This window comes from Aethalodelphis obliquidens, unplaced genomic scaffold (genome assembly GCF_003676395.1).
Source record: "Aethalodelphis obliquidens isolate GAN/ISIS:26980383/991018 unplaced genomic scaffold, ASM367639v1 scaffold20, whole genome shotgun sequence".
Classification (NCBI taxonomy): Eukaryota; Metazoa; Chordata; class Mammalia; order Artiodactyla; family Delphinidae; genus Aethalodelphis; species Aethalodelphis obliquidens.
In genome coordinates, this window is record NW_020837964.1 from 27,900,120 (window position 1) to 27,922,984 (window position 22,865).

The 22,865-nt window shown below is 40.1% G+C and overlaps 1 protein-coding gene across 7 annotated transcripts in view; it reads right to left on the bottom strand.

Moving 5' to 3' along the window:
* NUP93 (nucleoporin 93) overlaps positions 1 to 22,865 on the bottom strand; it is a 102,807-nt gene that overhangs the window by 38,870 nt on the left and 41,072 nt on the right. For 6 of the 7 annotated variants that reach the window (XM_027119853.1, XM_027119851.1, XM_027119852.1 and 3 more), the window contains one exon: positions 95 to 157. In XM_027119853.1, the coding sequence (XP_026975654.1) occupies positions 95 to 157 (63 nt within the window). Of the gene's footprint in view, positions 1 to 94; positions 158 to 8,357; positions 8,364 to 22,865 lie in introns of those variants that run through there. The other variant, XM_027119856.1, reaches the window with a different exon arrangement.

The following is a 22,865-nucleotide window of genomic DNA, read 5'->3' on the forward strand; positions in this document are numbered from 1 at the left end:
TGGAACACAGAATCCAGTTTCTAGAACCTCCACGCCCCAGTATACACTGCTGCTCTCACAACAGTATACATATACATTTGGGTTCATTTCTTACCCTCTTCCGGGACTCTTCGATGGCAGACAGCAGGGCATTGTCCTTTTCATTCTTTAGGAAGCCCTAGGAAGGAGGAGAGAAATGACACAATTTAGGTTAAAATTAACAAAATTAACCTTCAAATAATCAAAAACACACTGTAGGAAAAAGAAGAAAACACCCGTAAGGATAACTGCTACCCTGCCTACCTTCACCCTCACAAAACTCTCTCAAGTTGAATATGGCCCATGTTATAGATACACCTTTGGCTATGCAGCCAGTCACAGTGCCTGTAACTGTTCCTCAGTCTATATTTCTCTGTTGTTTTCAGTTAATTCTTCAATTTCTTACTAACACTGAGGAAGGCATCAGCCATCCCTTTGTTTGGGTGTTTTTCACTTGTTTGTCAATGGCTGGGATACCTGAAAAATCATTTATTTATGCTTTTCTTCTGGGGTTGTGCTACGTGCACTCCCTATTTCAGGCCTGATGACACCTGCTGCTTATTTAATACAGGTGGGGTGAAGAGGAACTGGCCCACAAGGCTGGTTTAATACACACAGGGTTAAATGTCTGCAAAATGCAACTTCATGATAACACAACAGACCTAGTTTTACATCATGGTCCCCCATTTACTACTTGCATGGGTGACGATTTTAGACAAGTCACCCAGATTCTCTAAACCTTAGTTTATTCATATGTAAAATGAATATTAAATGAGACAATGTAATCAAGTGCTTGGCCCAAGGCTCAATACATGTAGCTCTAGCATTAGTATTGATTAGATCTAGATCTGTTGGCGACATTAAAGAAAGATGCCCAGGGTGACTTCCTAGTTGCTATTCATTGTCCTCATTGCTCAACCTGAGATCCTGGGGAGGAGGACAAGGGACAGATGCAGACAGAGTGGGCTTCCATGCTGATGCCTTGCCATTCACACAGGGGTGAAGCTTTCTCCCCACAGCCTGGGATGTGGGGGCCAAGTAGGAAAGGAAGATGATCCATTAACTAATAAGTAGAGATCAAACTCTTGGTTGTAATACAAAAGATTCTGAGTCACCCTATACATTAGATCCACCTACACTATGGAATGCAAGGTACCTGCGTGTCAAGCACACTATGGGTGTATTTATACATGTCCCAAATCATCTGTTTTTTCAGAATCATGTTTTTGCTCTTTTTCTTTTAGGAACTCTTTGGGGGAATATAATACAAAGTAGAATTAAGCTAAAGTTTTTTTTTGTTTGTTTTCTTTGGGTTTTTTTTGCGGTACGCAGGCCTCTCACTGTTGTGGCCTCTCCCGTTGTGGAGCACAGGCTCCGGACACGCAGGCTCAGCCGCCATGGCTCACGGGCCCAGCCGCTCCGCGGCATGTGGGATCCTCCTGGACCGGGGCACGAACCCGTGTCCCCTGCATCGGCAGGCGGACTCTCAACCACTGCGCCACCAGGGAAGCCCCTAAGCTAAAGTTTTTAAAGTGACATGCTAAATTTTAAAACATCTGACAGTTTTCTTGAAAGCTTACTTTCATGGTTAATTGATTAATTTATGGATCACTTATTTATATTTCAACAATTGTAACATTTTAGTGTATTTTGTTCAAACAGTCGCAGATATAAGTCTGTGATTCTTAAAACAAAACAAAACAAAACAGGGGTAGGGGGCTGGATAAGAGTGGGGACATATATTTAAATAAAATATTACTAATCTTCACAGGATTCTCCACATCTGTTGTTACATCCCAACCTGGGCAGTGCACTGGAATGGACAGAGACAATGGCCAGCAGCTCGGGGAACAGTTCCCTCATCGGCTCCTCCAGGGCAGTCCCTGAGGCAGCTCTCAGGCAGCTCTGAGGACACGACTCAGAGGCTGCTCCAAACACCTCTACTGATATTCGGTGGTGGGGACGCGGGGGTGGAGGGAAGCATCGGCCACTTGCTTCTAAAATAATGGCCTCAATAAACCAGAGCACATAAAGCTAGGACCCCACGTAATCCAATCAGAAGGGGGCAGCTTCTCACCACGTGCCTGTTTCTGGCCATTGCAAGGGAGCCAGACAAGAAATCATGGGAAGGATTTTAATGGACCTTGTTCATACCCTTCTCAGCAAATGATTACATCAAGTCAACAAATCTTTATTATGATTTCCCTTTTTCTGAGCGGGTCTTCAGTGGCTAAAGCTAAAGGCAGTTTACAGTGTCACAGTTTATAAACAAAGCTATAGAAATTTTATCTTCGACTGCTGTTCCTGAACAAAGGGCATAGATTGTGCTTTGTTGCACCCTTTCATGGCTGCTGCTGATGGCCAGAGTGGTGGTAATAACCACTGCCTGACAAGGCCTGGTCTCATTTTTTTCTTTTTGGCTGGGGTGGCAAGGAGTGTGCCAAGTGCCCCACCCCCTCTCTGGGCTTCTCTGCTCGTCCCAGTGACCAGCCCATCCCATTCTTTTAACTGCATCCGTGTCTGCGTATAACCCATATACACATAAACACAATTCAAACACAAATGCAAAGCAATAATCAGACACATTTGTTTAAAAGCAACATAATATTCTGTAAGAAACACAATTTCGAAATTTCTAAGAAATGAAATTTCAAGTAGTGGTTAAGAAAGAAAAAGAAGAAAAAAAGGCACTGCTTTGGGGGGCAGATTACTCTCTTCTTTATAAACCTACCTTCCAAAAATCTCACTTAATAAATTAAATGAAGCATTTGTGCATGAGAATCAAATTACAGACATCACCTACATATGAACAAAGATCATGAGCCACTATGCACCTCTACAACTGGGCTTTCTCTATAGCACAAACCAAGCCCACAAAATATATAGATTTTGAATTTTAATTTTTCATCCTTTGTTCCTTCTTTCATCATTTATTGCTTATGTAACCTATGTAAAATAGTCCCCTCCTATCATATTTTGTTTTTAAAAACAACGTATTAGTGACCTATCTTTTGAAAAGAATCTTAAATAATATACAGTCAGAATAGTGCTGGGATCCGTGTGCCATCTAGTGGCAGTTAGTTTCTTGTAAAGAATATATACCTTAAGGAAGAACAACAAATCAAAGAACTAATAAGTTGGGCAAGAAAATACCTGCCTCAGCCCAAGTTTCCCATGGATCTCTTCTACTTCCCTTTTCCATGTGTGTGTTTCCTTTCCTTCCAGCTCCCTGTGAGGCACCTCTCAGCCCCCTCATCTCAGAGATATATTTTTATAGTTTATCAGAAAATGGGTTTTCTACAGCGGTGAGCTGGGGTGTGAACAGTGTACTAGGAGGTGCCCTCACTCATTGGGTGGGGCTCCCTGCCACACTGAAGACTCTTGGTCAAAGCAAAGGCCCAACAGCTCACTTCCTACTTGGAGATGCCAGCCATCTAACTGACCCTCAGAGACACTCATCATTAATACCTCCTCTTTTTGCCAACAAGTGCTCCCACCCAGCCCTTCTACTGCTGGCCCACTCAATAAAGAACATTCCATAAACATCTGCAGGCCTGCTAAGTAAGATAACTACCCCTGACTTACCATCTGTATACCGCTCCTCTCTGCCAGAGTCCTGGAGACAGACCCTCTTCTAACTGACTCCTTGAATGGGTTTTGGTTTCAAGCTCTCTGTAACATATAATAGCTCCCATTCGAGAAGCAATTAAGGGCCAGACATTGCTCCAAGCAATTCAAAGACATTATTGCTAATCTTTTAACAATATGAAAGAGTAGACATGATCACTCCATTCTCCTCCCTCCCCCGCCAATCCCACTTTACAGGTAAGAAACAGATTTCAGCATTCAACTAACATGACAAGAGTTTCTGACCAGGAAGAGGCAGAGGCAGAATTCAGCTCTAACTCTCAAAAGACCAACTGTTTCTGAAATACTTAGGGAATAGTAAACTTCTAAATTTAGAAAATAAACATAAATTTCCTTTTATCTCTAAAAGGATGGGAGTCCAGGAGGGGAGCAAAATATCCTTAAATTGGTTTTCTTCATCAGTTATTAGTTCCCCTTTAGTTATTAGTTTATGATGAAGTTGAAGGCTCAGAGAATACTAATTCTTATATCAGTACTAGTAAGAGCTAACACTTATATGGATATGGTGATTACTTTGTGCTAAGTGTGTTACACACATTTGGTTCATTGGCTTGCTTTTAACCCAATGCTAAACTGTCTCTCAATAGTACTTAACTGGATGATCCTTTAAAGTATGTTCTTAAAGGGCTGTGTGAGATGGTTTCCAGAGCTTCTATCAACCCTAAAACACTGTGGTTTCATATTAAGACCACCTGGTTCGTAAGTAGCCAAGTTCAGACTTAGAATACAAATTTTCTGACCCCTTTTCTACCTTTTTCCACTCTACCGTGCAAGTCAAGATGAGCCAGACAGCTATTTTACGCTTGCATATTTATTCCTTTCCTCCCCTACTTCACATAGGTGAGGAATGAAACAAGTTTGGGGCATTCCTTTAGAATGGTGTTTTTCAAAATGTGTGCCAGAACCCATAATTGGGTTATGAAATCAACCAGCATTTTTTAAATGAAATAAAATGTAATACAGATATGTGGTATGGGTAAATACTGTTTTGTGAAACTTTCTTTCAATTATATATACTTATTTGTATGTATGAAGTGGGTCATGGTGTTAAATGTATTTCTTACTATGGATCACAGACAAAAAAGCTGGAGAAATCACTGTTCTAGCCTGCCAACTCTATAGTGTTCCAAAATATTATTATTATTTATTGCTGTGGAACAATAAACACTGTACTCCTGCACAAGCAATATCTCCAGCCACATGTTCCATCTTTAACAGAGGAAGTGGGCTGCCTTGCAATGTATGCAGTCTGAGAATAACCCAGAATGTAACTGCAAGGTAAGCCAAGTCTCCTATCAAAACTGTAGTCACATCTCAGGGACCTGGCAGCCAAACTGGCTTTTAAATGGCTCAGGTTTAGAAAGACAAGTATGAAAAACTGCCTTATTTTAATCACCATGAAGACTCTGGGTTTCAGAATATAAATGACTGTAGAAAAAGTGAGTGGGCAAAGGATGTTTGTTTTTGTCAAATGGCCAAATTCTCTTCACTTATTTGCCTTCCAAAAGTGAAAGCTGTAAGAAAGAAGGGTCTCTGTGAGAAAAATTTTAGTATCCACTTTAGCTAGGAAAGTATGATGGCAAAAAGAGCCTGCATTGATTCTTTCACAGTTCTTTGCTTTCCACCAACAACAAATAAGTGATTTATTGAACAGTTACGTAAACAGTTTGAATTGAAGCATACAGACTTCCTAACCATTAAAAAATAAAACAAAAAAGATAAAATAATTAGTCTAAGTTGTCCCCACAAAACAAAAGCCATATTTTACATGGCCCTCAAAACACAAAAGACCGTTCTAGGTCTCTTCCCCTTCAACAGACCAACTGGCAATCCACCCTGTCAAAATTTAAAGTGAGGCAGCCATAGCAGGCCTGACTTTCTATCAGAAGGTATCTGACATGAGACAAAAACACATGGTGAGTGCTATAAAAAATCTTGTCTCTTCTCTCATTTAATACATAAAATATATACAAATTTATAGGCAGTCAATAACCAACATTCCAAATCCAAATAATATTAACACAAGTAAGCAGTGACCGTAGTTAATGGTCACTGTGGTTTGAAAAAACATTGCCAAGACACAAGCAGGAGCTAGGAGGGCAATGAAAAAGGAAAGAAAAATAAGCAGGGCAAAAAATAAACTTAAAAAACAGAATAATCAAGAGGGTCTGTTCCAAGATGAAACAAGAATTCCAATAAGCATTACAAGTATTCCTTAGAACTTTAGATAGTGAAATGGAGAAGTGTCCGCTTTCTGTCAAGACAGGAATATGAGCTGTAGCCATTATTTTGCTCGAGCTCATTCTGAATAAAATACCACTCCCTTAACCTCTCCCAAACCTTCTTCCCAATTTCTGAACGAATGACCTCTTCTGAAGTCTTCTCTTGGGTAAAATTTTTACAAAGGTAAAACTACTACTAAAGGAGAAAGTGAGGAAGGACAAAGCAAGATACTGTTTTCAGATGAGCACAACAGAAATCCTGCCAGCACTCGAGCTGCTGGGCTTATCAGATGGTGTGGACATGCTTTTCATTAGCTCCCTTTGTGGTGCCTACAGAGAACCCTCAAGGAATTTTTCAGGTGCAAAGAGATATTCTTTACTGAAAGCCCAAAAGATGAACAGAGAAATTTAAAATTTGGGGCATTTTCAAAATTTGGGGAACATTCAAATGGTTTTATAGCATGCCTGGTTATTTTATTAGATCAATATTTAATGCATTAAAATAAGAGTATATAAAACGTCAGCTTAAAAGGCCCAAGAGAGACTGAATCTCCCTTTGTAAGAAATACAGACTAAATAGCAAATCCAAGCTTTATTCTCCAACTCAGATATTCAGAATAAGTTCTACTGCTTGTTTTCTACCAAAATTTTAATATTTTAAATTGTTTGTTCACAGATTGCATTAAATAAAATATTTTTTCAGACTGCATTAAATTAAAAAATATATATCTCTTTAAAATTTAATTTTATATATATATATATATATATATATCTTCAAAAAATACCCCTGCAGAAAACAGTGCTAAGCTGGTAGATCTGACATTGTCAATTGTAATACATTTTTAATGCTGTTGTATGATTTCTCACTGTGCATTTATGCAAAAGCCTAGCCACCCTCATTCAGCAGGTGGCAACAGACCCTGCAAGAGTGGCTGTGGAGTTTGTCCCATCATTTGCCAGTTCAGCAGACCCACTGGCCTACAGGCAGCTCTGGAGTCACAGGTGGCAGACCTTGGTGCTGTGTGAACACCAGGCCATCTGTCACTGTTAGGCTGCAGGGTCCCATTTCATACATGGTTTCTGCTACTGGCCTAAACAAAGGGTCACACAATTACATGATGGATTTGGGCCCATTAAGGCAAAGCAAATCACTTGCTCCCATATAATCCAAATTGGTTTACAAGATGGTCTACAAATTCTCACAGGCTGAAGAGAACTCAACGTGTGCAAAGAGATTCTAAACCCAAGAATACAGAGCTCTGAGCAGTGCTTCCTCCTGGGCCCACCTAGGACCTTACCGGCAGCATTCCGACTCAAGTGTACTGGCTTGCCTGATCTCTTGCAGCCATGCCAACACAACTGTGACACAATTCCATCTCCCCTGTGCCTTCTGGAAAAGCCACAAGCCTTCGAGAGAGCCACTCATGTAAGTCCGTCTAATAGCCTTTGTGGATCCCTACCTATTATCCTCTCCATCCCACAAAAGAACAAAAAGAAGGGGGGGGAGTGGAGAGGGAGAGAGAAGAGGAAGGGGAGTTGGGAGAGGAAAAGGAGCAAGGACCTCAGGCCTACAGCTTCAAGAATTAGCCTTCCCATCTTAGGAGAGGGAGAGGGGGTGATGGGGGAGGAGGGAAGATGGAGGAGGGGGAAGAGGAGGAAGGGGAGGAAGAGAAGGGGAGGTGGGGGAGGAAAGAAAGGGGAAGGGAAGGAGGAGGAGGGGGAGGAGGAAATAACTATCATATAACAAACACCCAAACTTCCAAGATTTTCATCACTGGGTAAAGAAAGAATATAAGAAGTAGGACTCACTATGACCCAGAAGGAGAAGGTCAGCTTTGAGAATGGGGACATGTCATTTCTGTAGGGCACTGGTGAGGGGTGCAAGGATGTGCAGCACACCTCCCCTGCCAACACAATGTAGGCATATAACTACTAGATGCCTCTTCCTACTCCTACACCAAGGCATCAAACTGGGGCTGCTTAGCACATCTGGTTGCTGCACTTGGAGAATAAGGCCAAGGTTAAGGTCTGCAATCCTGTGAGGGCCATTTAAGTCTCTTGTACTGCAAAGCCAGTTCTGTCTCTTTTAGAGGGCCCAGGGCATCCCTGCTATCTATCTCTGGCCATCAAGGAAAGGAAAGCATCTGTCCAGCTCAGTTATTGGGAGACTCTATGGAGAGGGGGAGCAAGTAGTAAGGGCATAATATAAATGAGTAAAATAAAAAATGATGGCCATTTAGTCAACTAGGGAGGGAAAATGCTTTTCAGCAGAAATGCCCCCCCCTCTCAAATCCAGCAGAGCCCTTCAATAACCTTTCAGGGTTGTGTAAGCAACTTTTCCCTGCTGGTCACAAGAGGTCTGGGGAGGATGTAACTTGCTCAGCACTGATACCTCACCACTTCCAGAAAACTAGCCAGAGCCTGCACCCTAGTGATGCAGCAGGATGTGCCATGCTGCAGTCGCTGGACCTCTGCTGGCCATCCTCTCTCTCCACTCCTGGGAAGGGGGGGCAGAGGAGCAAGAAAACTAGAAACCAAGAGAGGGAGGGAGAGAGGGAGGGAGAGCAGCCAGCCAACTGCTCTCAGAATGCTGAGGTGGCCCCACAGGAGAAAGCAAGGACAGCAACTCTGAGCATTTTATCTCCTCTCCCCGCCCCCCAAACCCGTACCCCTGCCCCACCCTGCCCCAAACTAGCATACTTGCTAGAGCCACCCTTTGGGGACACAAGAACAGGGAGGATTCTGAAGAGAAAACTTTTCAATCTAGCTTTGCAAATGGAATAAACAGTGTGCCAAAGTATGTGTGGCTTCAAAAATCAGCTGAAGAACCCTGTCCTTACCCAAAGGTATGAACAGATCTAAAAAATATTAAACCCATAGCCACTCTTAGGTGATGGAAAGATAAGGAGGATACATTAAGGGATGATAAAATGTTTTAATATGTCTTTGGGGAACTGATTTCCATCTTGGAGATGAATTAGTCCACATTCAAAGAACTTTGAGTACTAAAACCACACTGCAATATAAAATGGGAATGCATCAATCACGGCCCTTATCATGGCCAAAGCCCCCTCCCACTGCCCCCAAAAACCACTCTAAAAGAACTTATTAAAAGAACCCCATGTTATTTAAAAAAATATATAGGTTGCCTGCTTTGTCAGATCTAGTGTCTTTTCCCTTTGGAAACAGGAGACAAAAGCAAGATTTGGGGGCCATGAGAAAGACAGACAGCAGAGTGTGTGTCTCTGAGGCACTCAGGTGGGAGCTGAGTGGTTTTTGCCAGGCTGGTTTCCACAGCCCTCAGATTAAGCCTGAGTTCTACTTAGCAAGCATAAGGAACGCGGTTAGTCAAGACAATGTTTGGGAACCACGTGTCATATTAATTCCCTGCTGGTACATGGTGTCAGTCATTTACACTGCAGTCGAAAATCACAGCTCCTCCCGCTATGCAGCACTGTTTATGCTGATGGGATTGGAGCACTGATCATCATGGCTGTCACAGAAAACGGAGCTTTGGTTTTGCTGCAGTTTCTTCTTATTCAGAAATTGTTTTTCAAAAATTCATTTGTCTGGAGACCACTAAAACAACAGACTTTCTCTTTTATAACTTCCCGTTGCCTTAAATGGAATCTGTCATGGTACCTCTTTGCTAACAGTACTTGGGATTTCACACTCTCTTAATTAAGTTTGGAAGCGTTTTGACTTTGCCTTGTCAGAGCTGAGGGAATACTGCAGGATGCACTACCACTGTCACCACGGGTACAGAAAACATAAAACACTGCTTAGCTAAAATGGCAAATACAAGCAACAGGAAAGGAGAGGGCAAGACCACTTTTCAAACACAAATTGCCCCAAACTTACAGGGAGCTAAAACCTTTCACCCAGCTCATGCACACTCGGAGGAGAAGGGGCAACCCTGCACTGTGGGACCGAGAGATAAAGGAGTGATCTGCTGGGAGGACATGTCAGAATGCCTGTGCCCATCCCGGAAGACAAGCACTTCGCCCTTCATGTGGAGCAACACAGTGAACCTAAAAAGCCTGACTTGCAGGATATATCTTGTTTTAATTGTTTGGTTATAAATGCATATCATCTACAACAAAGGACCAGGAGGACTCCAAGCACAGCTCAATAAGCCATTTCCGGTAAGACTGCGAAGGAACATCTATCTCTGTGAGTAGGTTGCTAAAGCAAAGACAGACTTTGCTGTAAGCTCAGTCCATTAGATCCATCACCAACCAGTAAGCCCACAAAGAGAAAGAGTCAAATGCAAGCAGAGGCACAGCACAGATTACGAGTCTGATGGCCTAGATTTAGGCAAAATTGACTGCTTTCCAGATGTATGACCTTGAGAAAGCTGTTTAATGACAGTAAACCTTGCTTTACTTGACTGTAAGATGAGCTGACTGCACTACATAAACTCTAAGGCCAGCTCCAGAAATTCCAACTCCATGAGAAGTGGGAACAGGTAAGAAATTAGCATTGTCATGACTATATAGTTCACTTCTGAAATAATCCATACCTTAAAACCACACAAGAAATACAGTAAACTTTGTTTTTGAAGGCAGCCAACATATATTTAATATTTAAAATAACCAAAGCCCACAGAGAGCTAGAACAAAAATCAGAATCAAAGACAAAGTATTTTTATAGGAATGCTAGTTTCATCTTGCCATAAAGCAGAAGCATACTGTCCCGTTTTCTGAAAATTCATCCTATATTGAAAGGAGTACATTTTCACAATTAAAAAAAGAAGACAGCACAAAGCAAGGAAATTCAGAAGTATTAATAGAAAATAGCTATTTAAAATTTTATTTTATCCATATTTTTCACCAAGTTCTTGAAAGCAACAATCAGAAGCTATCTAGATATAAGTGCTAATTAAGTCTTTAGTTCAGGAAAACCTCAAAATTTCTATCTTCTAACAGAATAAAAAGTAATTGTAAATTGGCAGGCAGTGCTGCTAGAGGTATCTTCAAGTTTGATTGAAGGAAAATGACCCGTGCGGTCCACCTCTTATCACAGTGTTCCTGGTGACGCCATTTTACTCCTTCCTCACTGCCATCTTAGTGCCACGAACGTCTCCTAGCGGGCTGGCCAACAGGCTTGCTTATCTACATTTTGGCACTGCCAGAGCATTCAAAGGTTTGGTATGAATGTATTTTTTGCAGCAAAAAGAACCAACCTCTGACTCTTTACTACCAGCCAGGCTAAAATTTCAGATTGAAGAGGTTTAGGAATCCCCTACAAGTACCAGAAAGGAGAGCCTCTTCCGAGTAGCCAAACTTGAGTAGACCATGATGGGGGTAAAGAAAATGGGAAGCAACTGGGTCTCTGCTATGTCCTCAGAGTACCTGGTACACAGCTTACAGAAAGCCAGAGAAAGAAAATAAGACCAGAATCTTCAACCAAGTTTTACTTTAAAAATTTCAAAGGAAGCCTCTGTGATACCCTTTATGTCATCCAACCAAACATTTATGCAAGCAAAGATGCAGTTAAAATGGAGTTCTAATTTGCTGCCCTAAAAGTCTTATTTCAAAGTGCAAGCCTTGTAAAAAACCAAAGGAAAAGAATCCCTTTGCATTCCATTATATAGTAAACAATTAATATATTAAATGTCCTTCTCAGGATTAACAAAATTATATGGAGATCTAGGCTCTTATGCTACAAGCATAAGATTAATGCAAGATTTACGGAATCTTTGTGGGATTCTAAACAGGGCTTAGGAAAACTGAGCCTTCTTATTTCAATGAAAAGACTGATGTGAAAATCCTCCTCTCCCCTAGTTTCAAAGACATCTCCTAATTAGAGAAAACAGCATTCAGTGAGCAGGATGAACAACAGCTAGTGCAACAAGACTTGGAAGAACAGCTGGCTTTATCAGTTTGATATCAAGTTAAAAGGTATCTAGTTCTGTGAAGATTCAACTCCTGAAACAGCTACTAGAGCATTTTGAGCAAATTCTTCATGGTACAGTTTACTGTAAAATACACTTACTATAAATTCCTCAGGGTTAAGTGCCTTTAAAAAGATAAACACACAAATCAAAGTTAAAATCCACTTGTTTCCTCTTAGTAACAGCATAAAGGAACAAAGGAATAAGCTGAGTCAAATCCAATTAATTTTAAGAATCAAGATTTTCTAAGCTTACAATCACAAACAAGAGTTTTCCACAAGTAGCTTTGAAGTCACAACTATTAATTAAACAGAAGGCACTAAAAATTATCCCCATTAATGAGAGTGAAAGCCCTCAATCTACTGATCTTTTAAGATAAAATCTTCTTTTGTTAAAACATTTTTCTTATATATTTTAATCAGCTATTATAGATCATTAACATGGAAGCATTTTCTTAAAAAAAACAAAAACAATAAAATCCAGCAATTTTCTTCATAAATGGAAAATAAACTATAAAAGACAGTGAAAAGAAGCCTGGACTCTCTTAAATATACCATATTTAGATTTCTTTTTTCTCTCAAGTGTCATTTTCATCTTTGACTACTGATAAATTCATACCTTTCATTAACTTAAATTACCAATGAATATTTAATTAAAAGCATGTATTAAAACCACTCACAAAACCTATATTTCAAGTATATATACATATATATATACACACACACCAATATATATCACACCTGGTTTCTAACACATACATTAAAAAAATACATCTAACAATCTCTGTAATATACCTTTAATATTTGCAGCGTTCATTTTAAAGTCTATTTTGCCCATTCAACCAAAGACAAATTTTCAACCTCCCACCACTTTATGAGTATGAGAAATACTTACTGTAGACAAAAGGATTCCATTTTCTTTCTGGGAATGCTCTCCACCCTCCTACAGAACTCTTTTATGCAGTGTGCAATTTCATTTTCTGAGTTTTACAGTAACAAAGCTCTCGTGCCACAGAATCTAATGTAAATGAAATGGCCCTGCAGCTGCCTTCAGAACCCAGCTCACCTCAACCATGATACAGCTAATTGTTAAAAATGGTGGCTGAGACATTTTCCATACATTAAATTAAGGAGCTCTGATGAAGGCACTGGCATCCTCCCACTTCAGACAAAGGAAAATAATTTGCGACTGTACCAAGGCACGGATAACTGAGTCATCTCCCATACAGGGTCAGTGTTAGAGGTTTCCTCCATCTTTACAAAATGCAAACCACAGCTCATTGTCTCATCCCAGAAATCAATTCTCTGTAATGCTGCACTGGGTCAGAGTTTTAAAGGAATCTTAGTCATGGGTAAATCCAGACCTCCAACGCCGAGACAAGTGAAATTCTCACAGTTCCTCTCCCTTCCCTGAGCAGCTCTCTTCTATTCCCCACTTGACAGCTCCTCAAGTCTTCCTATTGTTAAGAGTACAGAAAGTCCCACACCTCTGAAGGGAGCTAAATCTCTCAACTAGGTGAGCAGTTTCCAAGTACACGCTTTGGAAAGAAGTCCAGACCCTACAGGTCCCATGATACAAATACATTCCTTGGGGTAAAAAGCTATACATCATTGTCTTTTTTTTGGGGGGGGGGCTTGTTTTTAAGGGAAGACAACTATCAAGCTGCTTTTTAATGCTGAATTAAAAGTATTTTATCTCTGATATTAATCAAGGTATTAAAAGTGGTATAGGCAACATTTATAATTTTACCACCCTCCAGATAATGCTTACGTGACTTGGGAAGTTTTTCATTTCACTTACACAAATCACATTCTCTGCACCAAAAACTGGAAGTATACTTAAAGCATTCATATCATACTCTTTTGAGGATGAATTTAGGATAGGAAAAGTAACTATCGTAATTCAAATCACCTACATTTGATAATACTTAAGAATCCACATTTTAAAGCCTTGTGCTAAAGCATTTCTTGTGAAATAATTCCAGATATATCAAATAGTAATTTTTCCCTATAACAAAATATAAATGACTGAATTCCTTGGTAAAGCATCTACGCACACACACACACTCACCTACAATCCCAAAGAAGGATCTAATTTTAGCAAAGAAAAATTCTATTTTAATATTTTACCTCTTGTAAGAATTCTGCACTTCGTATGCATCTTTTCAAAAAAATCCTAAAGAAAGACCACACTACTTACTACTTAAAGATGAAGCCTGCAAAAATCCTAAATAACCAACTATTTAAATCTTTAAGCAAATGCTTCTCTGCCCCACCCAACAGATTTTTTTTTTTTAAGAAAAATGTAGAATGACAGGGCACAAATCTGAATAATTATCAGAAGAATCAAGTACTTTTTCTACTGAACGAGTTAAATGCTTCTGAATTCATCTCAAAATTTTAGGCAAACCGAGACTTTGTCTTTCAGAGGTACTGCAACTACATGCTATCAATGTATTTACTAGGGCGCAATAATCTTAATTTCTTTACGAAACATAGGCAATCCTACCTGCAGCTCTCAAATTTAAGGAGTTACAGACCGGTCGACGCTGTTGGTCACGCAGCTCTTCCATACCTTCTGTGTGGGATGAGCTCTGTTGGAACCAGAGCTCAAGTTTTTCCCACTTCGAACAGCCAGAATTGAGAGGGGGGAGGAGGGGAGAGGAGAGAGAGGAAAGAGAGAAAGAAGAGAGAGAAAGAAGAAAAAGGAAAAGAGAACACCCTGCAAATGCTGATATGACTGAAGCACTAAAGAGTCTAATTAGACAATGAGATTGCAGGGTCCCCTTAAAAAGGGTGCACACAGCCCCTGGGTGCAGCATCATTATTTGTGCTGCTCCACACAAATTCAGAGAAGTCAGCGATCAGTTTGAAAGCACAAACTGATGGGAGTAACAGTTTATAGGTTACAGAAGGGTATTTTATTGTTAACGGACTGTACCAAGTTAAGATTTAAGAGGGGGAGAGACAACATGTAGGCAAGGAATGCTATGATACTTTTTTTTTTTGACCCAAGCCACTGCAATTACTCTGATGTGAATTTTTGATGACTTCCGACATCTTGCATGGTTAATAATCGCTTCAGCTGTCATGTTTGGTTAATGTGGAAAATGCATTTGCTGCATTGTGATGCAGTGCTGTGGCCACAGATTTTAACACCAGTTGTGAAGCTGGTCCCTTAACTGAGCAGCAGGAATTTGCACATGCCATGATGCTAAAATAAATGGTGGTTAAAAGATTTTATACAGCAGCAGGCAGATTCTGCCATTTTAGCCTACAGAATTTGTAGATCCAACATCCACAAGCATCTCAGTTCACTGTACCCTCATCAAGTGCACTGTCCTTCAAACAGAACAGTAAATTCACCATCTTATATGTTTGGCCTCTCAGTAGTTAAAATATTTCGATACTGTTTAAATAACTATTCAGATTAATTACAGCTTTGAACAGAACCGAGGTTATTTGCATTTCAGGAATATACAGCCAATGAAACTGTCAGTGACACAGGAAAATGCAGACCTTTTATTAACATATGCTCAGCTCAACTGTCACTTCTCTGTATAACATTTAGGGAAAAATATATGATGTGTAAATAATGAATATTCCCATACTACCGTAATGGTTTTTTAAAATGTTCCTCAGAAAGGATTTTTTTCCCTCCGTGTTTTAATGTATAACCTGAAAATTAAAGACTACATCAAAATACTAACATGTGTTTTTTATTGTCACTAAAAGAAATTCAATGCAGCAAACAACTGTGCAATTACAGGAAAGCTTGTGCAAAAGCAGAGATGAAACTGCACTGAGAACCAGGCACCAGATGATTAAAGTCAGGCCAGTAAGGTAGTGGAAGGTCATTATGGTGCAGATTGCAAAAGAAAAATCGAGAAAAAGACCCTTCCATCTTCAAAAACAAAACCCACAAACCCTAGGATGCAATGTGTTGGCTGCAAAACCAATACCTATACTGCGGAACCTGAAGAACACATGATTTGCCAATTTCACAACACATTTTTATACAAATATTAACTTGGCTACTTAGTATCTAGAATTTGGCTACTTAAGGTTCTTATTCATCTATAATAATCATTCTGGTATGCAAAGAAGCAGAACCAGGTTACAGGCTTTGCTGTTTTAAAAGATAAATAACTAATATAATCAACTTGTATTTCTTATATCAGAACTTTTGCCAATTAAATGTTCATAGTTGAGATGTTTCAGACGTTTCTGCCCTGAAAAAATAAAACTAAAGGGAAAAAGAATGAACATAAGAACACACTGGTGTCTGAACAGTGAATAACAATGAAAGAACTTATGTTACTAACATAAAAATCAACCCATGATTTCCTTTGTTTAATTCATTGTGATAGCACCAAATGCATAATTTGGAGGTGCATGTGTTAACAAGAGCTGTAAGGCTGAAGAGCTTTCTAGTTTTGTTTCTTCTCCTAACTTAAAATTAACTGCACCAACAGTGCTATTTGGTGCCACAGCAGATGTCACAGTAGTTGTAGCTAACATTCAACAACTCAAGCTTTTTTGTTCCAGACCCAATACAAGATAGCACTAGCACTCAAAACCGCACAAGGAGGGAGAGGGGATCGTGTTGGGGGTAGCTTTGAAATTAACCAGGCTCAGCTTATGCTCCAATTACTGAACAAAAGACAATCCTGGGGGACCTCTCTCTGAACCAGTGCAAGAAGCAAACTCTTTTGTTTCTGATCAAATAAATACAGCATTGGAACACAGCGGATATGCAGCAATAGGAGTCTCTGCCTGGGGATGGAAGGGGCAAGAAAAAAAAGAACTCAAAGACCTCAGTCTGGTTACAGTCAAACCACTTCACTGACGGTTAAAACCTATTCCTGAGGGAGACATCTGAAGTTCACTACAGGGGACTGAGAAAACCCCCTTCAATTACTTAAAAAACCCATGTCATGGAACCACATTTTTCCATGCCACTATGGCCAAAGAAATACATTCAGAGGATAGATCTTTATGCTAGAATAAACCATAAACAAGCTCAGCCTCAGTCTTCCCTAATCTATGAATATCCCAAGGAGACCAGATGAACTGGAGAATATTCTGACTGCAAAGGACCTCGGAGCAGAGACTAGTGAGAAGTGTTAACTAACCTGCCTCAGACTCCAAGCCCGAATAAGTATGTGGAGATCATTAAAACGCTGGACAGAAGCCACCTTACAAAGGAGGTACTTTTCCAATTGATTTATCACTAGATGAGTTAATCCATTCCTAAATGCCTATTTGGTAGTCCATTGTTTAATTCTGTGTTTTGCCTTTATATAGCCCTAATCACCAAAAACTAAAACAAAGAGAAAAGGACAGACAAGTAGTGGACTCAGCACTTATTAATATAAGGGACATAAATGTGCCTGCTTATACAAATGCAAAGATGATGTCTGATTCTTTCTACCAAAGGGGATCGATACAATCTTTTCAAAATCCTCTGTACACTGCACCATTCTGAACTACAACGGCAGCTAATTTGTACATCAGATACACACACACTCTATGTAAAAAACGTAGACACCCAAGTGTAAAGACAGATGGATCTTATTATCACAATGACCAAAGTGTATTAGGTCTTTGTGTATTTGAAAGATCTCCAAATTTCAGGTGAGGGCTTGAATTTTTAAACAGTATTCCATATAAAATTCCAACAAAGTATGCCTTTAGATAGTTCCTTAGAATTCACTGTAATGAGAATCTTTAATAGAAGTTTCAAGTTTGTTGTTTTTATTTCCATCTCTCTACAGATTCTCCCAGTTAGTCCATTAAAGAACTTCTTAGCAAAGTACAGGTATAGGACCAAGAAAGAAAGAAAAAATATTCCGAAAATAGTAGGAACACTTCCTCCAACTTAAGATATCCAGGTTCCAAAGACTCTCAGACTTCCTCCCTCATGTAGTTAACTGGTTTGAAAGATCTGAGAAGGTAAAAAAAAAAAAAAAAGGAGGGGGGAAAACAGTTCCAATTTCCTTAGGCCCATGCTTGAAACAAGCCTTAGGCCCATGCTTGAAACAAGCCTTAGGCCCATGCTTGAAACAACCAAGGATGAGGAGACATTTTTTAAGGGGTGGCATTAGTACTCCTTTAAAAAAACAAACAAACCTGTTACCATTAACAAATAAGATTATAGAGTAGAAAAAGGAAGCCACTGAAATTCTATGGTTCTTATAATAATCACTAGGTGGGGACTTCCCTGGCAGTCCAATGGTTAAGAATCCATGCTTCCACTGCAGGGAGCACAGGGTCAATCCCTGGTCAGGAAACTTAAGATCCCGCATACTGCGCGGTGGGGCCAAAACTAACTAAATAAAATAAAATAAATAAAAAATCACTAGGTGAAGTTCAAGTGCACAACTGTAAAGCTCTAAAGTACATTAACAATATGCAGGGCTCTACCCAGAAATCAAGCTTTTACAGAACGCTGGTTACCTGTGTTCTGCCTTCTGCCAGGCTCACTGGGCTGCTGGGAAGATCAAGTAATATCACTGGTGGCTAAGTGCTTTTAAGAGTTAAAAATGAGAGGCCACATGAGGTCGGGCAGTCACTGTCCCCTACTTGCTAGTCTTCTGAGGCACAGCTGGCTCCCAGTTCCCTTCCCAGCCTCCATCACCAACCTCCTCCTGGCTCCTCTCTCCTTGCTGAGACCTTGGTCCCTTGCCCCATGCTATATGTTTCCTGTCCTGTACAGTCATTTGCACTGCCACAACTCTTACCTCTAGACCAGTGGCTCTGGAAAATTCTGTCTGGAGCTATTTTCTGAGCAGTGTTTCTTATCCTACTTTTAAGTGTTTGAGGGGCATTTCCATGGTGATGTCTTGCCAGAACATCAGAAACTAAAACAAAATCTCAACTCTCAATCTAGTTAACCTTCCTAATTCCTCAGCTTCGACCAATAGCACCAATCCTTGTCTTGCCACAAACCTTGAGTTATTTCTGAACATCCTTCTTAAGCCCATCAGGCACCAAGTGCGGCAGATGTTTTATTCCAAATGTCTCTCACACATCTTTTCCTCTCCGTTTTCTCGGCCACCAACCTGGTCCTGGCCATCATCACTGTGCCTGGATTACTGCAATTGCCTCTGAACAACACCGCAGCAGGTATCCTTCCACTGGCCATGCTAATAACTTCCATAAGTGTTTCCACACCCTCCCTCCTTCCGTGTTGACATTTACCTACTCCAAAACTTTTAACAGCATGTACTGCCTACACTCCACTGCTTGGCAGTCACTCCTTTCACATTTGATCCCCCCCTCACTGACAGACTTTATTTCTTAGCACATAACTTCTATTCTCATCTCCCTGACCTTGTTCAGGTTATTACTCTCATATCTTCTTTCACTTCCTGCAAGCTAAGCCCATTTAATCTTTCAAGGCCTATTGGGATCCTGACTATTCCAGGGGATCTTCCCCAATCACCCTTGAAGTCATTCGTCATTACCCCCTTCCTCTCCTCTGAACTCCGTATGGCATGTAGAATCTCATGTCATTCCCATTCAGTTTTGCCAGTCACTTTACACTGTTTTGGACAGTTTGACCCTATTATATAGGAATGTTAGTCTGGGCTCTCCAGGTAGAAAACAATGAGCTTCTAGGGGGCAGTATCCAGAATTTATGTTTATTCTGATTGTCATCAGTGCCTACCATAGTGCTGTCCTTAATGCTCATGCAACAAAACCACTTCATTGATTTTCATTAGTGTTCACTAGGCCCCACCCAGGGAGATGGAAGCATCTACTTAAAGGGGAGCTAAATATTACTTTCGCTTATTGTTTGTTCTTTCAAATCTCTTCAGCTCCTTGAGATGACTGCAACCTTAGGTACTAAGACAAATGCTGAGGTGGTTCTTGGCCAATGTGCAGAGGCACCAAATTCTTCTTTGTGACTAAGCAATATTACCAACAGTATTCAATTCCCAAAGTCGGCTTCCTTCTCAGTTGCATCTAGAGCCAAGGAGGTTCCGGGAAAATGAGATGGTCCTAGCCAAAGTCAGTGGTGTGGCATTCACAGCTGATCTGCCTTGACAAATCAGCTGAGAATGAAAAAGCAACCTGCTAATTTTATCAATGACATTTCGCCTTGAGTATTAAGTGAGGACCACTAGATTTACGCAGTCACTAAAGAGTCAGAGGATGTCTGCACATATTTTTTAGCAGTAAAACAAATTAAGGTCCACTCTCTGTTGCTCAAATGCAAACTTGTCTGCTCAGGGGTCAAGAAACAACAGGGAAAATGAAAGCTCTCTGCCTGAGAAGCTGATGAGTTCCTGCTGCCCAGCACAGGGTTCTGCTTTGGTAAGCCTATAAGCCAAAAGGGGTGGGAACACAGTTTAGAAGTGGGCCAGAAACTTTAAGGCAGGTAGGTGAAGGTAATTTCAGAAGTAAGATTTCCACTTTAAACATGTTTTTGGGAAGTAGTTCCTCAGTAAGTGCAGTTACTAATGGGAATGGGCTAAAATGGGAGGAGGAAGCAGCTCTCCTCAAATATTCCTCCAGGGCAATTTACTGCAATCCCAAGTTTCAGAAATTCAGAATGAGAGCTCTCTGTCAGTCTGGGTCTGGGTCTGGGTCTGGGTCTGGGTCTCTCTCTCTCTCTCTCTCTCTCTCTCTCTCTCTCTCTCACACACACACACACACACACACACACACACACACACACACACACTCACAGCATCTAATCAAGCCTTAGTATTTAGATAAAGAGAACAAGAGATTTTGGCAAGAACGTGTAGACTATATGAAGAACTTCTACCTCAATAATAATAAATGAAATAATACAGTAAATACAGACTCATTTTCGTTGTAGCCATAAAATTTCAGGGGTGACTCATTTCCCTTGTGGCATAGATTAAGAAAATAAGGCACAGAGAAACTCAGATTCTCACAGCTCCAGGTCCTGGGTTCAGGGCCTGAGTTCTCTGCACAGCACTATAGGACACTGTACCAACAAAACCTGGCCGGGTGTGTGCTTGATGGACTCTATTTCATGGAATCTGAAGTTCTTACATGGAGGATGATGGTGGATAGAAAAGAACAGCTTCTGGCTTGCTAGTTTTGTTACCAACGTACTTTACACAACAGATGTATTTCTTACCAGGTTGATTGTAAATAGAACTCTTTTAAACAACTTCTATTTTAAATTCAGTAGGGAAGCTGTTATTTGAAGGAATACTAAAGCTAAATATCGCCCCACGATTTCTTTAATAAATGCAGATATTCAGAGTTTGGATTTGCTTCCTAAAGCAAGGTCTATCATATTATTACTATTATTTTAGAGAAAAGACACTAAAACCCCAATTTTCATGCAATTTTTTTGCTGCATATTATTTACCATTTCTGTTATTAACTAGAAAACACTGATGAGGCCAGAAATTGATTAAAAAAAAAAAAAGACTCCTCAATAGAAAAGGATTACTAAAATTACTCAATCCTCAATGTAATTTAAACAAGGGAAAACCTGTATATATTTCATTATCTGGTCAGAATTTCAAATTCACTGACATATAAAATATAAGTTCCTAAAATTTTTCTAAGAAAAATTTTATAAGGAAAAAAAAGAGTTAATAATTATATGCAAAATAACAACAAAATGAATTTGCAACAGAAAACATGGTGACTGAGGTTCCATGGGATGTTGGTCCTACATGATGGGGTGGGAGAGGTGAGAGAAGGCCCTGCCTTTCATCACCCACCACTTTCAGGTCAGGACAGACAACCAAGGCAAGTTGGACAGATGGCCTGGTCTAGGCCCCAGGAGCTTATGCTTCCCTGTAAGAACCTCGGCTCAGGTTTCCATCTCAGTACTGTACCCTCCACATCTCTACAACAGGAACATGACAATCTGCAATTCTAAGACAGTTTTTTGAAAACTAGGCTGATTTTAAAATCTGCTCTTCCCACACCATTCTCTCCACCATCCTTCCAGCAGTGACACAGGTGAAAATCATTTAAAAAACAATGGTCCAGTTTTACTAACATGCTTCTTACATACTAAATCCTCCAGCAAACTACTGAGGTGATTAAAACATTTCCAGTTCTACTATTTTGCCATCTCACATCCTTAAGTTGGTACTGGGACATTTCAAGTAGCTGAATCCCCTTCGGTAGACCTAAAACACTGAAGATCTAATAAAGATGGGGACTATATTATATCCACTTACAGTGCTTAACAAAGCATCATGCACAGGGTTAAGTGCTCAAATATATTTATTGATTAACCTATGAGTTGTTGAAGGTTATTATGCAGATGCTCGAGAAATGTCTACAGAACTGCAGCTTGCTGTCAGCCTTCTCCAACTGTGGTGCTTCTGGGCAAACTCACATTTAGAATTTAACCTGAAGTGTTCCTGTGAAGCTACCTATATATTAGTCACACTTAATCTAATTAAGTTCTATTTAAGCCTTATGGGTGAAAAACCATGTAAAGCCACCTACATATGATTTCTAAAGGCAAGAGGTTATTAAACCTAGTGGAAAGCATGCTGAAGTTGGGAGTCAAAAGAACTGGGTTCTAGGTAACCCTACCCAAGTTATTCACACCATGCCTCAGTTTCCTCATCTGTAAAATGGGAAAATGCTACACCTATATGAAGAACACTATGTATATCTTCAACTGCCTATACAACAGGATTACTCTTCAAAGCAAAGAGAAGCCATTTCAAATGATTTCTAAGACACACAGGCTGCACATTTTAATACATTTTTAAACTATTCAGACTGATTTAGACATTTCCAAGGAAATACTTATTCTGCCTCTCTGCTTTCTCTCATGGCATCTGTTGTTACTAGCAGGTAAGGAAAAGTAAAATCTAATGTCATTAACAGTAAGACCCAAGATCTTTAGCGCTCACTCAATGCAGGAGGGAGTTACAGAGAGAAGCAAATGAAAAGGTAAACAAAATGAGGATGAGAGGAGCTGAGGAGAAAGGCAGAGAAAATCAGGTTAATGAATAAAAACAATAAGTCCATCTTTCATCTCTCCTGGCTCCTAATGATGGCAGACGGTGTATTTAATCTGCTGAGAGACCAGATTTAAGGCCTTCTTTTGGCACAGTC